The 17,714-nt window shown below is 38.5% G+C and overlaps 1 protein-coding gene across 4 annotated transcripts in view; it reads left to right on the top strand.

Annotated features, from left to right (window-relative positions):
- slc6a2 (solute carrier family 6 member 2) overlaps window positions 1-15,211 on the top strand; it is a 166,832-nt gene extending 151,621 nt beyond the window's left edge. For all 4 annotated transcript variants that reach the window (XM_048546354.2, XM_048546357.2, XM_048546356.2 and 1 more), the window contains exons 12-14: window positions 6,750-6,917; window positions 12,067-12,138; window positions 12,247-15,211. In XM_048546354.2, the coding sequence (XP_048402311.1) occupies window positions 6,750-6,917; window positions 12,067-12,138; window positions 12,247-12,270 (264 nt within the window). In that variant the 3' untranslated portion in view covers window positions 12,271-15,211. The remainder of the gene's footprint in view (window positions 1-6,749; window positions 6,918-12,066; window positions 12,139-12,246) is intronic.
- The last annotated feature ends 2,503 nt before the right edge of the window (window positions 15,212-17,714 follow it).

The raw sequence follows: 17,714 nt of genomic DNA, 5'->3' as shown, positions 1-17,714 counted from the left end.
TCCCATTGTGACCATTCCTCTCCACAACCATGCATCTATCTTTTTTAAATACTTAAGGGAATTCTATTCTAAGAATCTTGACATTTGTCAACGTGTAAGACTTCAGAGTTTGTGCACTCTGTACATTTAGTTTTTTAAAAAAAAGACCTAGGTTTTAACTCCAGGGATGGGACAAGGTAATTCTTGCTTCTCGAGACCTGGCCTGGGAGAAGTTGCCTTGGAAGCTCAGATTCTGATTTGGGAAGCTGGGCTTTATGGGAGCTGTGGTGGGTGACCCTGGAAATAGAATGGAGGCTGCTAGATGAAGAGCTGGCCTGTAAGGACCTATACAGGTGTACCTATACTTTAAGATATAGTGAACAACCTTCCAGGCCTCATCCCTCACACCCACTGAACCGAAAACACAATTCCAATGTACCGTCATAGTCCCATGCCAAACTATACCCCTCCACTCAGCACTAATGGATCCTCATGCCCTCCATATCTACATAAGCCCCTCTATCTAACCCCGTCACAACACTTTCCTTGATTATTTTGTTGAGAAACTTAACATTGGATTCACTACTAAGCACCAAAAAAACACATTCAATGGTTAGTACACTTGTTGAGATTCCTATGTTTCAGCAGGTAAAAGATCAGTTTTATCCACAACCTCATTAATAGGGCCCTAGCAATCTATTCAACATACATTCTTGATACTAAGATAGGGGCTATCAAAACTATCCGGTGTGGGAATGACCAAGTAAATGAAAACATCACAATGTATATTTCGCAAACTCACAAAAGGGCATGTGGCTATTTTTGTCACGAACAGAGCCCAGTCAACCTCTGACAACCCTGGAAAGGGGAAATATCTTAAAATTTGAATAACAGGTGAAATTAGCTATCTCATGCTGCTACTTTGCAATAAACATGAGTGGTGCTTGCCTCCAACACGATATTGTTATCAAGCCAACAATTTTATTTTGCCAGCACACACTGGTGAATACTAGTGAGATGTGAGTCTTATTACCAGTGTGATGCTAGTTATGTTGGTAATGCACCCAATGACTGGTGAACTGTTACGATTGCACATTTAATTAACTGTTTGCAGTGGCTAGCATGGTGATCATGCTCAGACAGCCTGTATTTGCAAAATTTAAGAATTCATAATCCCATTAGTTTATAACTACTTAGAGCTGTTAATGAAATACACCTCATTGTTATAATTCAAGGTTATGAAATCAGCTGTATAGTACTAATCCTGTATTGATAATCCTCAGCCTTATGCCAACAGGCAGAGTGACTACATTAACAAGCATTGATTTTTTTGTTCAAATACAGCAGATAGTTTCTTCCCCAAACCCCAAATATTTTTAAAAGGTTGGAATGTTATACTCCTTAACAGCTGTTTTGACAGCTTCAAACTGTTTATGCACTTTATACTCACACATGTCTACCTTAAACTATTCTAAAGGCCAGCCTAACATTCTCCAAGTGTTGATTACATCTCCCATATTCTCTCCAAAGAAGAACCCTACCTCTCCGAAAGGCCATACAATAGCTTTAGACCATCCCGTTCCAAGTCTAAACAGACAGATAATTTACTTGGGTAACTCACCAGCAAAAAGTCAGATCAGCCTAAGCCAGTTGCATTTTAATGTATATAGTTGCCTCCATGCATCATGCATATGGAAATTGGAACTCATCCCAATTTCCATCACCTTCACCATCCATTAACATAGTAAGTATCATGTTTTGAGGGTGGGAATTCTGGAAAAAGGGGTTGCTTAAAAGAATTAGAAAGGAGAGTGAGAGGAGGCTGAAATATAGTGTAAATGCCAGCATATTTTGACAAAAATGCAGAGGTTGCCCTTATGAAAATTCAGACACAATAGTATGTTCAACATTTAACAACTGAAATTGAGCCAAATCACCTGACGTAAAATGATTATATTTGCCTGATAAATGGATTTTCAGCTAATTGCTGATATGATAGAAGATATTCTATCACATGGATGCATTAGTGAACAACATGGCATAGAATGTTTATCATACAAACACTGCAATCAATATAGCCTGCATATGTACGTACATATATACATCTGTAAACTTAGCAACAATGTCATTGGTTCCTTTGTCCAAACCATGAGTGTATAATGTGAATAGTTGTGCAGTTTCTTCATCCTCCTTACAGCTCTCACTCTCATCCATGCAGGGAGCATAAATCTCAAACCTTAAACTGAGGGTCCTTCAGCACTACCTCCTGGATCCCTCTACCTGAGTCACTCCTACTCTCAACCTCCTGTCCCCAGCCACAGACTAAATTCGAGGTAGTTAATCAAAAGAGTACGATTGCCCCCTGAAGCACAGTATTCAGTAAACTCTTTCACCCTCCCTGATGTGCTGTAGTTGTTTGAAGCTTACACACCAGCTCTTCGGCTCTGAGCCAGAGTTCCTCATGCAACCGACACTTGTTACAGATGTGTCACTGTGAAACACAATGGGGCCCGCCAACCCTGGCATAATGCGGTACAACACATCACCTGGTCTGCGTTTCTATTTTAATTGCTTAGTTCTTGATTTGATTTCCAAAAGTTATGCAAGGTCTTTTAGCTTACAACCTGTAAATATTTTTCCTGTTTACCCTCAATCTGAAAGTTGCTGAAATAACTTAATTCCAATTATAGCTGCATGTTATTTGTGAATAAAATAATATCTATTTCCTGAGGCATGGATTTAGGTAAATGCATTTTTCTCAGCTCATTATCAGGATAAAGTAAAAGGAAATATAGAATAGGTGTTTGTTCAAAACATTGTAATTCAAAAGCTGAAATGACCAGCTGTTATTGGAATACTGAACAATGTCAAATAGTACTTTAATTAAATATTTCGAACAGCTTTTTTCCAGAAGGCAAGTGATGTCTTAATGAAGTATAATGTATAGAAGGTATTCAATTACATCTAATTAAATCAGCAGAATTCTTTAGGCTATATCCTTGTGCACTCCAACAAATGGAAAGTATATGCCTTATAGAATTGGCTTTTACAAAGACCTTCCCCTAAGGTTATATAATTAGTCACATTTACTTTAGTAGCAGCAGTACGGTTTTGGCAGGTCTTTAGGCATACAGCTGGTAGTTGTCAGAAACAAATTGTAAAACAAGGTAACATGTGTCTTATTGAATTTAGCTATACTGGCATTTTGCTGGCTACACCTTGCCTCTTTGCAAAAAACAATGCAAGCAGCCTTTGACATTCAGTTCTGCAAGCCATCTGTGAATAACAGATTTTATGTGACAGGACCAGAAATGATGTTGTGGTCATTGTGGAAAATTGGCAAACAATGTGTGCTATGAAACAGATGTTGAAAATCTGTCCCCATACAGACCCTTCTCCTTCATCACTTTACCATACAATATTCCTCTGATAGAATAATCACTTCCTAACTGGAAGGTTGCAGATACAAGATTATTCATTTGGTAAATTTACTTTTGTCTCACTCAACTGCTAAACGCAGCTCCATACTGAAGTAAGTTGAGGTAGTGAGAAGGACAATGGGTTCAGGTTTTTCAATCCACAAGAGATCAGCTAAATTATTTCTCTCTCTTACTGGACAAAACCACATTATAACCCATCAGTCACAGGAAGGTCTGTAGTCTGTCCTGCTCTCACGAAAATGTAAAAGTTGCAAGTGAAGGCTATCTGGAAATTCGATTTGAAAAAAAATCACAGGTGGTAGTGACTGTGAAATGACTTTAAAATAACACAGGACGTTATGAAGCAGGAAATGACCACTTGACTGTTCCAACAAAAATAATTTTCCCTGTAATGGAGTTAATCGAGTTATTTAATCCTGAGAAAGAACACTTCACTAAGTTTCTTTTTGTTTTTGGAGTTGAATCGGGTGCAACTTCAGAACATTTAACTCATTTGCTCACATTAAGTTTTCTTGCATCAGGAAAAATTGCACACTAAACAATATTCATCTTAATGAATACACTTACTGCTTCAATCCTGTACAAACCCAAACTGGAAAGTATATCAAGTAAGTTCATCAATGCAGTGTTAATTTTTTTTCGCTGAATGTGTGCCTCCTTTATTTGGGAGGAAATTCATTTCTCATTCTTAGAGGTTGATTTATGTTTATAGCTCGGAGTTCAAGTGAGATGGTTCCCCTCTGATTTGAAGGACAATTGAGCAGTGTTAGTAATGTAGGAATGTGACTAGACCATCCAGCCCCTTAAGCCTACTTGGCCAGGCAATAAGATTGTGTGACAAATCTGTGGCCTATCTTGGATAATGGCATAAAAAGTCAAATATCCAAAGTTGCTGATGACACAAAATTGGGCAGTACTATAGACAGTGTTGATGACAGCATAAAATTACAACGCTGATAAATTAGATGAATGGCCAAAGCTGTGGCAGATCGATTTTAATATGAGCAAATTGGGGGTTATCCATTTTGGATCGAGAAAGAATAGATCAGCGTATTTCATAACTCCACATGCCTTTGATACCCTTCCTTAACAAAAATTTGTCTCAGATTGACATTTAACAATTGAATTAGCATCGACTGCAGTTTTAGGAAGCGAGTTCGAAACCTCCACTTCTCCTTGTGTGGAGAAGTGCTGTCTAACATGTCTGCTGAATGGCCTGGCCCTAATTCTTAAAATGTGCCCTGAGTTCTAAAATCTTCAACCAGTGTAAATAATTTATGTTTACCTACCCTGTCTTTCCCTCTTAATATCCTGAAGGCGGTGATTAGATCATCCTTTAACCTTTTAAATTCTAGTGAATAAGGGCCTGATTTGTCTAATCTCTCCTCGTGACTTTCCCTCTGAAGTCTAGGTAGCATCCTTGTAAACGTCCATTGAATTCCTTCCAGGGCTAAAACATGCTTCCTAAGGTGTGGTGCCCAGACCTACTCTCAGTGCTATAAGTTGGCTCAAACTAATATTTAGTAAAACTGCAGTATAATGTCTGCATCCCTATACTCCAGCTCCTTAGATATGAAGGTCAGAATTCCATTAGCCGCTTTGACTATTTTCTGCACCTATTCATGGCATTTTAAAGAACTCTGCACTTGAACCCCCAAATCTCATTGAGCATCCAATGTATTAACTTAGTTCCATTAAAAAGTACTCTAATCTATCCTTTGTCAGTCCAAAATGGATAACCTCCCACTCGCTTATATTAAAATCCAAGTGCCATTGCTTAACACATTCAACGAATCTATCAATTAATTTCACATTGTCAACAACACGGTCTACAACGCTGCACTATTTTTATGCCGTCAGTAAATTTGTATATTTGCCTCTCTATGTCGTTATCCAAGTTGTTAAGATATATTGTAAATAATTGAGACCGTAATACAGATGCCTGCGAAATGCCACTTGTCACACCCTTCCTATTTGAGTACTTAGCTATTATATCAACTCTGTTTCTTGCTGCTCACCCAATTTCCCATGCATGTCAGTAATTTGCCCTCAATTCCATGCGCCTCGATCATAACTAAAAGTTTGTTGAGTGGGACTTTTATCAAAAGCCTTCTGGAGGCCCACATAAACAAGATCCATTGACTTTTTGCCTTTTTGCTAAATCACTGACTAATTTTCCAGCATTTACTGCATCCAAGTGATCCGGTGCTTTTTGGTACAGAATAAGATAAAACTTTCCTTATCATCTCCATCAATTTTTTTGATTGATCTTATTCATATGTGATCACCAAATTAGCCACACCACATGTCTAGCTTAACTGACCCAATTGAAGGTTGTACTGTTTGCATCAATACCATAGCTTTCCATCTAGATTCATTGAAACTAGCATGAATTGTGCGCATTTCATCCACATACCAATTTTCTATAGAAGTAATTTCCTCTTGTTATTTTACTGAGTAATATTTATGACAATTACCAGAAGGCCTCTGGTTCAAAGTACGCTGCAACAAATGAAGTACTTTTGTTTTTGAAGTGTAGTTATTGTTGTAATATAAAGAAACATGGTAGGTATGTGAGAAATAGTGAGTAAATCCACATGCAACGATAAGATAGGGACCAGATGAAGTATGTCATTAGTGTTCAATGAGGGATAAATATGAGCCACAATTTCTTGTGCTGATTGAAATAAGATCACAAGACTTTTTTTGTGAGCAGCTCTAAGGGCAGGAGTCTTCAGTATAATGTCTCATCTGAAAAACAGGCACTTCGGACAGCTTAACAAAGCCTCAGTTTGTGCCCTGAAGTGTCAGCCTAGCTTGTGCACTCAGATCTTGAGAGCATGTTAACATCATTGTCCATTTTAAAATTTTTATTCCATACAACACATCTTTAAATTCCTTTTTCAGTTCCTCAACCCTTCTGTCCAGAATGCAAGTTTTTCCAAATAAGTATTGAAACTGGTTTACTGCCAGACAACCCTCCCCAGATTGTTCTCCAGTCTGTATATTGTGCCCTTGTCTCCTGGCTCTTGTTTAGATGCAAGCAGTTGTGACCTCTGATGCTGTCAGGACGCAGTAACAATGTTTTAGAATAACTTAATAAGAACCAAAGGAACTGCGGATGCTGTAAATTTTTGTTTCTGAATAACTTCAAATTTTAATGTGAAATTCTATTTCAGCATTGCCTTTGAAATATTTGAGTGTTCACGTTCGCTTTAAAGTGAACATTTATGCATAAAAAATAAAGCTTGCCATATTTAATCCAATTCTGCTCCTTCATGGGAACCCTTACTGCCTGAAGTAACATATTAAATTTCCTTTTCTTGTTAGTTTGTAGTGGTTGTCAGTATTGTGAAGTTCAAGCCTCTAACCTACGATGAATATGTGTTTCCAAACTGGGCTAATCTTGTTGGATGGGGAATCGCTGTGTCTTCGATGTCGCTAGTACCAATCTACGCCATTTACAAACTCTTTACCATTCGTGGCACCTTAAAGGAGGTATTGGTATATTTTCATCATTTTTAAACAAAAATTGCAGCGTATGCAGGGTTATATAGTAAGGAGGCTACAGCCTTGCAACCAAAGGATTTGGAGTGGAATTTAAATGGAAAATTTTCAGACCATCTCTTTGATAGAACCCTGAGAGCAGGAAATGATTTGTTAATCTGCTCCTACTTAATAGTGTGGGAGCTTCGGTCTGGCACAGACCCTACTCTTGGTAAGTTGGGGAATTTGCCACAGGTGATAAACCTTGATAATTCTCAATAATAATGCCCAATTTATTCCCGTTAATTGTACCAAATGTTACACAGTATCATGTATCCAGCATCAGCTGCAATTGCTGTCAAGCAGCAACCCAATCATAAATTTTCATTTGTATTTGAAGGGCCAGGAGTGTCCCTTCATGTTCCACAAGAAAGAATTCTGATCCCCATCTCCAGAAAATTATTCTCTTCTTCCTTCCATATCCACATTTGCCCACCTCAAGACTGTTGAGGACATCAGATTTTGCCAGTTTCTAGACTGGACGAATCATTCCACGTCATAGGAACATTGCACTTAGGAGCAGAAATAGGCTGTTCAGACCTTCAAAATATTCCCTGCTACTTTACGTGGTCCTGGACTGTTTGTGGTCCTGGCTCCACTTTCCCCGTGTGCTCCTATAATCCTTGATGCCCTGTTTCTCTAAGATCATTTCCCATTCTTCTAAATTTTGTTGGGTACAGGCAATACCTGCTCAACTTTATTTGTTTATTCATTTTGTGGGATGTGGGCATTGCTGGCTGGGCAGCATTTCTTGCCCATCCTTAGTTGCCCATGAGAAGGCGATGGTGAGCTGCCTTCTTGAACCTCTTGCTGTTGGTTGACCCACAATGCCATTGGGGAGGGAATGACAGGATTTTGACCCAGCAACCATGAAGGAATGGTGATACATTCTCCAAGTCAGGACGGTGTGTGGCTGGACGGGAACTTGGAGGTGGTGGAACTGCTGCCCTTGTCCTTCTAGATCTAAGTGGTCATGGATTTGGAAGGTGCTGTCTGAGGTTCTTTGGAGATTTCCTGCGGTGCATCTCATAGGTAGTACACACTGCTGCCACTGAGCATCGGCATTGGTGGGAGTGAATGCTTGTGGATGTAGTGCTAATCGAGAAGTCTACTTCATCCTGGATGGTGTCAAGCTTCTTGAATGTGGTTGGGGTCGCACTCATCCAGGCAAGTGGGGAGTATTCCATCATTCTCCTGACTTGTGTCTTGTAGATGGTGGACAGGGTTTAGGGATTTAGGAGATGGATACTGACCATAGTACTTCTGGACTCCAACCTGTTGTAGTAGCCACTCCATTCATGTGGTGAGTCCAGTTGAATTTCTGGTTAACGATAACTTGCAGGATGTTGATAGTGGAGGATTCACCGATTGTAAGGTCATTGAATATCATGGAGTGGTGGTTAGATTGTGTCTCATTACAGGTTGTCATTACTGGGCATTTGCATTGTGCAAATGCTACTTACTACTTTCCAGCCCAAGCCCGGATATTGGCTAGATCTTGCTACATTTAAACATGGGCTGCTAGGGTATCTAAAGTCATGAATGGTGTTGAACATTGTGCAGTCATCAGTGAACATGCTCATTTTTGACCCCATGATGGAGGAAATGTCATTGATGAAGCAGTTGAAGATGGCTAGGCTTAGGACATTACCCTGAGGAACTCCTGGAGATGAGATGGCACATAGAATGTTGGTTATGGTTATGTATGTCTTCAAACTGTGTATAGTTTTTCTCCTGATTCCTATTGATTTCAGTTCTGCTTGAGCTTCTTGATGCCACACTGTCAAATGCAGCCGTGATTGGAGTATATACTAGGACATGGTGTTGAAGTATGATTCTGCTATTGGTGTTGGTTCACAGTACCTCACAGATGCCTTACTAGATCTTTTCAAAGTCTGTCTCATTGATCGTACCTCGCAACAAAATGTTAGGTATTGTGAATGTGAAGGTTGGACATCACCTCCACAAGGAGTCTCTCTAGACTATAAAATGTGAGGCTGGATGAACACAACAGGTCCAGCAGCATCTCAGGAGCACAAAAGCTGACGTTTCGGGCCTAGACCCTTCATCAGAGAGTCTCTCTAGACTATTGGGTTGTTGACCACGATTTGGCTTCCTGTGCATAACCCAGGGCTAAAGTCTACATCAGACTATGGGGTTTGCTCAAACTTTCCAAAATCAACTGCTCAGTGAGGACTTGCTGATGCAAGTGAAATCAAAAGGAATTGGAATAACTAATAAGGAAGTGTCACAACAGGATGAAAAATATTCTGAAAGCATTTATAAGAGAGCCTTGAAACCATTGGCAACCTTTGCCAAATTGGACAGGTGACAGGAGTGAGAAATGATTGGCAAAAATGAAGAGTTAGCAAAACCAACATGTATGTATTCAGTTACAGGCCTGCAACATTCAAGCCAATATCCATCCCTTATTTGGCATCTGAGGTGGCAGTGATTTTATATAAGGTAGTTGGCAAGTGGCCCTTTTTGCTACTTCATGTTGCCATTCTCACATAGCATTGCAGGTTTCTCGGAAAGAGATGGACCTATGCTGAGTGTTCTCTGCAATGCTAGCATTATGTTACTTTATGCTCTGGTGTACAGAAAGATTGGGCAATGGTTTGCTTTTATAATTACAATGAATCTAATTACGCCACCTGTAATTTATATGTACGGACACAATTATTTCAAGCAAACGGCAGATTCAGTGGGGAATTCCAATAGTTGTCATTTGAGTTGAGGCATTCCACCATTCATGTTTTGAAGCAGAATCTCTCTCACGCATGGCTAATTCTTTGACTGTTTTGTCTATGTCTGAGTTGTATTAACATCTTTGGAGCAAAGAGCAACAAAACAACAGAAGCTTAAGTTCACTCTCACAATACTACATAATTTCAATATCATCACTAATGCCTATTTTATAGTCTATCATTGACTATTGCACCAAGATCTCATCTATTGGAAGCAGGTGTCAATCAGGTTCTCTCTGAGCTCTGTCACATGTGATAATTCTATCGCACATTTCACCATAGTCCACATCACTCAAACTCTTTACAGATCCACACACTATATCTGATTTTGCATTGATTTCCCCTTTTTGATTATATTTTATTCATGATCCTCAAGCTGCAATTTTCACAATCATTATTCAGGATACAGAACTACTTTCACTGTTCACTTGGGTTCCCAATGCTAGCTTTGTCATTATGATATGATACTGTTAACTTAGACTTTCAGCAAGTTGCCATCCAAATCATTTTGCACTTGTACAGAAATAACTTGTTTACTAATACGCAGTTCGGGTTTAATAAGGTCAGTTTGGTTCCTGGCCTAATCACAGCTTTTGTTCAAACATGGATAATTCAGCAGAATTTGAGGGGACATGGGAGTGACTGCCTTTGACCAAGGCAGTATTGGCAGCATGTGGCATCAAGGAGTCCTCGCAAAATAGTCAATGGGAATAGGGGGGAAGCTCTGTACTAGTTTGTATTATTATCTGGCACAAAAGAAGATCATTGTTGATCTCAAAGTCGATTATCTCAGACGCAGAACTTTGCCACAGGAGTTCCCCAGGGTAATGTCTTCAGTTTAACCATCTACAGCCGCTTCATCATTGACCTTCCCTTCATGATAAGGTCTGAAATAGAGATGTTTGATGATGAATGCATTGTGCTCAGCACCATTCATAAGACCACAGATACTGTAGGAATCCATGCCAATATTCAACAGGACCAGGTTTATATTTATATTTGGGCTGATAAATGGCAAGAATTATTTGACTCAGACAAACTAGGCAATGTACATCTCCAAAAACATAAATTCTAATCATCTCTCTTTGGCTTTCAAGGGCATTATCATCACAGTATAGCAGGTTACCATTGATCAGAAAGTGAGCTGTTCTATTCATACACATACTGATCAGGTCAGAGGCTGGGAATTTTGTGGTGAGTAACTCATCTCCTGACTCCTGCAAAGCCAGCCTACCCTCAACATGGCATTAATCAGGAATGTGGTGAAATACTTTCCACTTAACTGAATGAATATAGTTCCATTAATTCTCAAGAAGCTCCACTCTAAGCAACGTACTTGATCTGCATCCCGTCCAATAACATATGTGTAATCATGCTGTGCGCCATGTACAAGACGCACTGCGGCACCTCAGCAAAGCTCCTTTGACAGCACTTTCCAAACCACAAACTCTACAACCTGGAAAAACAAGGGCAATAGGTACATAGAAACACCAGCATCAGGAAGATGGCTTCAAACCACACACCATCCTGCTTTGAAATATATCTCCATTCTTTCACTCCCATGGGAGCAATATCCTGAAACTCCCTTCTGAATAGCACTGTGGGTGAGTACTAGTATACATGGGCTGCAGCAGTTCAAGGATGCAACTCACTACCTATTTTTGAAGGGCATTTTAGAGGCATGAGGAACAAATGATGGTGTTGCCAATGACACTCTTATCCTGTGGCAGAATGGAAGAAAAATCAACCCGGAGACTTAGTCCCTCTGTGATCCAAGTCTTTTTTTTAGACACATTACCAAGAGCCACCAATGCTCCTAAGTGCACTTTGGGAACAGCAAACTGCCGGCCACTGACCACTGGCAGCTCTCTGGGGATTGGGCAGGCATCAATTCAACTTGATAGTGAGTAGAGTTTCTAGCCTGTAGTCCTACAACCTAGGGTTCCTAGGCTGGCTATTTAAGTGCATGATATGTTGGGCTTTCCCCTTTGAAGATAATGCAGGTCTCTTACTGTTTCTCCCTACAGCTTGGATTAAATTCTCTCTCGATTGACTTTTGAGGTTTTGGAAGTTTAGTTTGAATACAATATTTGCATATTCAATTTCAAGATATGCCCTTTGATTTTTTGGAATGCTATGGTAATGATGTCAAACCTTTCCTGAAGATTCTCTGTTTTAAAAGGAGCTATGTTGTTATTCAAAATAAGACAAGCAATAAAATCCTAAACCTTCTGACATAAGGAAAAAAGAACTCAACAGTATAAATAAGAACAGATTTGGTCAGAAATGTGGAATGGTTAAATTTTAGAGTAACTTTACAAATTATGAAAACTAACATATTTCTTCCTTAGAGAATAGCATATTGCATCACCCCTGAAAATGAACATTATCTTGTGGAGCAAGGAAAAGTGCAACAGTTTAAGGTAATACACCAATCCTTATGAAATTCATTAAAAATGATGCATTTTACCACTACAAAAATAAGTGAACGATATCTGTCATGTTCTAACTTTCAATTGATCACTTCACAGCTCAAGCACTGGCTTGCAATATGAAAACTTTCAGCACAACTACAACATAAGATGAGATGCAATGGAAATCAACTCCTGGGTCTAGAAAGCTTTTTCTATTAAAGTTTCAGAAGAGTCAAATCCCATTAAAGCTCATGTCCAATGCCATATCTGTCATGCTAAATTGTGGCTGGCTCACCTCCTGAACTTTGGGCATCAGCACAAGAGAATTATTTGTGTAACTCCTTCAAGGAGTTTAACAAATTACAGCTGTCAACATAGCATTAATTATTTAATCTGGAGTATTACCATTTCCTTTCTTAGCACCACAGGCACACATTTTACACTTAGCTGTTTGAAAGCATCCAGCAATTTTTCTGACCAATTTCTTGTCAGTGCAAAAATGAAAAAGGCTAGCAGTTTGCATGGTTTCATTCACACGCAATATTACAAACTAACATGCACATCAGCTCCCTCAATTTCATAAACAACAGAAAACCATCCACTTTTTAAATAGAGCTTGCTTTTTACAATATGTTTCAATTTATGTTTTCTTTGAATTTATATATTTGTAAAACGCAAGCTTCTCTCAGAATTTTGTCTCTTCATAATTATTTCTGCTGATTATCATTGTCTTGAATTTCTGCCAAAGTCTTTTGAACATGTTTACTTTGATTAGATATTTTGGTTGTGATTTCTCTTATCAATAAACAGAAAAGAGAATTCCACTTTTAATGACGAAGATTCCTTTCAGCAAAGTTCAGCTTGAGTTGATAACCCATACGTACTGTGCACACCATATTTATCCTTCAATTCACCAGTTTAACTGCTGCATTAAATAATGCACAACAGGATGTGATTTTGAAATGTGCTCAGAAGTGAACTTTGTTGACTAGAAGTTCCACTATCTTGTTTCTAAATATGAAAATCATGTGAATCTATCTATACGACCAGCCTGAAGATTTCCTCTTTACAAATTATTTTTTCCTCCCCTAAATTTAACATGCTACTCAAAACAATGCATATGTGTAATAATTATCATTTATCAACTGAGTTTTTATGGAATACATAAATTCTGTATTACTAGATTATCAACAGTATTCAGTATTTAAATATGATTTTCAAATGTCATTTAAGTAGTAAGCTATCCATTTTACCCAAACTTGAACAAAAGCCCCTGTTATTTAGAGGTTCTGGAAATAACCAGTCTATCTACAATTTTTTCTTGAGTGGAATAACAGTAAAATACTCCCATTCAACACATTAGGCTAAAAGTGAAATGAAAGGTGATTAATTTTAAGTTTATCATGGAGTCACTGTAAGTTTTAAGGACATGGAAAACATTAATCAATATTAGAACTTTGAATCGTGCCTAAAAAAATTGAAAACCATTTTTCTACTTGAATTCGATACAAGCAAAATGTTTATTGTCTTTAAATGTATTTGCTGTTCAAAAACTTTAAAATAAAGTGGAATATAGATTATGATTTTCCAATTATCACAGCGCTGAGATATTTTTGAAGACAGTTAGTTAGCAATTGTGTAGTGGTTAGATTAGAAACATTGTTATTACCAAAGGGAGAAGTGACCTCCAGAGGTGTGTAATAACATCTCTAAACAGATAGATTAAGAAATAGCTACTAGTGACATTCTTGTACATCACACTTATTGTGGCTGTAGGTTTAGTCAGGCAAGGAGCAGAGGAGTCTAAAAACAGTGGGTCAGATTACCAATCAAAATAGTGGGAAGAAAACAATCACTGAATGGGATGTACATACGCAGTTTTTTTCTGCAAAATAAATCTTTAGCAATTTAATTCTAGTCCTCCGCATATTTCCCATCTGTTTTACGTATTGTCTAAAGCTGCAGGAATTTGCACGGGTGGGGTTCGTTATAGGGTTTCACTTGAAGACCTCCCTTGACTGTGGCAGAAATCCCTTTTACAGGTCATAGCTGGTGTTTCCAACACATTTACAATACAAAACTGGCAAAACTATGTGTGTTCATTGTTATTCACTGCTCCTAAATCCCCTGGATGGTAGCATTCAAAGTGGTGCATCATCTTTTACATTGTGTGACATTAGAATAATTGCATTGAACTAAAAGTCAGATTTATCACAATAAATTATAAATGACAGAATAATTAGCCAGAACTGGGGTTCACCTGCCACACATCTTAGTAGTAAAATCCGAGTTAGTGTGATCATGGTTGTTGCCCTGTCCACCCAAAGATAACCTGTAAATGGCCAAGAACATTTGCTGAGCAGCTGTTACTGCACTTTCACTATCACTGACTTACTACTTAATGTAAATGTGCATTAACTATTCCAAATCTTTAGCTCTTTAGATACTTCCAATAGGTATACTGTGTTCCATAATTGAATATTGTCTTTTAAACTGTTACAAAAAAAATTCAGCAAAATGTTTTCCAAAGCTAACTGATGACCAAAAAGCCACATGGATAAATTTACTGAGCTCTTTTATTCCACTGTTTTATGTATATATTTGAGATAATTATTTGATTTATTTAGGTTAGATGGCCTTTATCATTAAAATATTAGCATTAAGATTTTTTAAACATCTTGTATATAATTGTTTCTAAATTGTAATCAGCTGTATGAAGTCAGAGGATATTAAAAATATTAATCAACCGATATAAAAAATAATCAAGTAATAGCAATGCTCTTTTCTAGAACAAGTGTTGTAATTGTTTCTGTGTTAAATGTTCTCATGTTAAATAATCAGATATTTATCAAAAGTGTGAATAAAATATGTGCTTGTAAAATCGATTTTAATGTACACCTGTTAAATTTGGCTTTTGTGCTTAGTGTAAATACCCTCTGTTTAGAACTGTATTATACAGAATTATAGAATATTATGATATTGTGTACATTCCAAAGTTCTGTTTAAAGTGAGTGCAGACCTCAGATGTAGTAAAATATGCACACTGTAATAATAAAGTATATCTTCTAATACTAATATCAGACTACGTTCTTGACTATCTTATTAACATTACAAATATCACCAACTGAAGATATTGACACAGAAGAAGGATTGATTAATTCCTTGGCAATACAGCAGATGATTACTCCAAAAGCAGAGTGCACACTTTTTATTTCCACTACCTGCTGGGCAGTCAAAATACCATTTCCTTCACTCTTTGTAGGTCACTGAAACATGTTAAAACCATAGTGTCCATAGTCTAGCTCGACAGTAAAAGGTTTCTAAATCATATATACAAAATTGTCGTAGTCAGCTAAGTGAATACGAAGGGAGCTCACAACTGTAGTTCACAAAGCTAAATCACAGTCAGTTGTGATTGAAGTTATGTTTCAACAGTATTCACTCTAGAAAACGACAATGTTGTTGAGGAGAATATTGAGATACAGGCTACTAGACTAGGTGGGATTTAGGTTCACAAGGAAGAGGTATTAGAAATCCTTCAGAGGGTGAAGATAGATAAGTCCCCTGGGCCGGATGGGATTTATCCTCGTATCCTCTGGGAAGCCAGGGAGGAGACTGCCAAGCCTTTGGCATTGATCTTTAACTCGTCATTGTCTACAGGAGTAGTGCCAGATGACTGGAGGATAGCAAATGTGGTTCCCCTGTTCAAGAAGGGGAGTAGAGACAACCCTGGTAATTATAGACCAGTGAGCCTTACCTCAGTTGTTGGTAAAGTGTTGGAAAAGGTTATAAGGGATAGGATTTATAATCATCTAGAAAAGAATAAATTGATTAGGGATAGTCAGCACGGTTTTGTGATAGGAAGGTCGTGCCTCACAAACCTTATTGAGTTCTTGGTGACCAAACAGGTAGATGAGACAAAACCGGTTGATGTGGTGTATATGGATTTCAGCAAGGCGTTCGATAAGGTTCCCCACAATAGGCTATTGTACAAAATGCGGAGGAATGGAATTGTGGGAGATATAGCAGTTTGGATTGGAAATTGGCTTGCTGAAAGAAGACGGAGGGTGGTAGTTGATGGGAAATGTTCATCTTGGAGACCAGTTACTAGTGGTGTACCGCAAGGGTCGGTGTTGGGTCCACTGCTGTTTGTCATTCTTATAAATGACCTGGATGAGAGCATTGAAGGATGGGTTGGTAAATTTGCAGACGACACTAAGGTCGTTGGAGTTGTGGATAGTGACGAAGGATGCTGTAGGTTGCAGAGAGACATAGATAAGCTGCAGAGCTGGGCTGAGAGGTGGCAAATGGAGTTTAATGCAGACAAGTGTGAGGTGATGCACTTTGGTAGGAGTAACCGGAAGGCAAAGTACAGGGCTAATGGTAAGATTCTTAGTAGTGTAGATGAGCAGAGAGATCTCGGTGTCCATGTACACAGATCCATGCAAGTTGCCACCCAGGTTGACAGGGCTGTTAAGAAGGCATACAGTGTTTTAGCTTTTATTAATAGAGGGATCGAGTTCCAGAACCATGAGGTTATGCTGCAGCTGTACAAAACTCTGGTGCGGCCGCACTTGGAGTTTTGCGTACAGTTCTGGTCACCGCATTATAAGGAGGATGTGGAAGCTTTGGAAAGGGTGCAGAGGAGATTTACTAGGATGTTGCCTCGTATGGAGGGAAGGTCTTACGAGGAAAGGCTGAGGGATTTGAGGCTGTTTTCATTAGAGAGAAGAAGGTTGAGAGGTGGCTTCATTGAGACATATAAAATAATCAGAGGGTTAGATAGGGTGGATAGGGAGAGCCTTTTTCCTACGATGGTGACGACGAGCATGAGGGGGCATAGCTTTAAATTGAGGGGTGAAAGATATAGGACAGATGTCAGAGGTGGTTTCTTTACTCAGAGTAGTAAGGGAATGGAACGCTTTGCCTGCAACGGTAGTAGATTTGCCAACTTTAGGTACATTTAAGTCATCATTGGATAAGCATATGGGCGCACATGGAATAGTGTAGGTTAGATGGGCTTCAGATCGGTATGGCAGGTCGGCACAACATCGAGGTCCGAAGGGCCTGTACTGTGCTGTAATGTTCAATGTTCTTTGTTCTATGTTATTTAAGTTATTGAAGTCTAAGTCCTATCCAGTTTTAAACTTGACCTATTTAACTTGCATGATTGACAAATTTAAATCTAAATAATTGAAAATCTACCATATTTGCCAATATTGTCTTCTGCAAAATATTTAGGGCATCTAGCCCAAATGATTTGATCAATACAGAGTTATTCTTTCCTCAACAAAAGTCACAACAGAAGCCTTGTTGGCAGGTAAATCTGTACCTCCTCTCTTAGGTTCTAATCTCACTTGATTCCATGGGTATGAATAAAATAGTCAAGGCTCACACCTCCATATTCTTTTAACCATTTATTTTACCAATTAATGTACAGATGCCAGTACTCTGCTCACTTCAGTTTCAATCAATATTTACACTTTTCCTTTTTACCATCCTTAATCTCAAACTGTCCTCATCCCTGTGAGCACTCAGGTGTGTTGCCAACTTTGAAAATGATCATTCTGCCTGTGGTGATGCCT

The sequence above is a fragment of the Stegostoma tigrinum genome, chromosome 16 (genome assembly GCF_030684315.1).
Source record: "Stegostoma tigrinum isolate sSteTig4 chromosome 16, sSteTig4.hap1, whole genome shotgun sequence".
NCBI lineage: Eukaryota > Metazoa > Chordata > Chondrichthyes > Orectolobiformes > Stegostomatidae > Stegostoma > Stegostoma tigrinum.
Note: the sequence above shows the minus strand (reverse complement) of the source record. Positions and strands in the feature narration are given on the sequence as shown.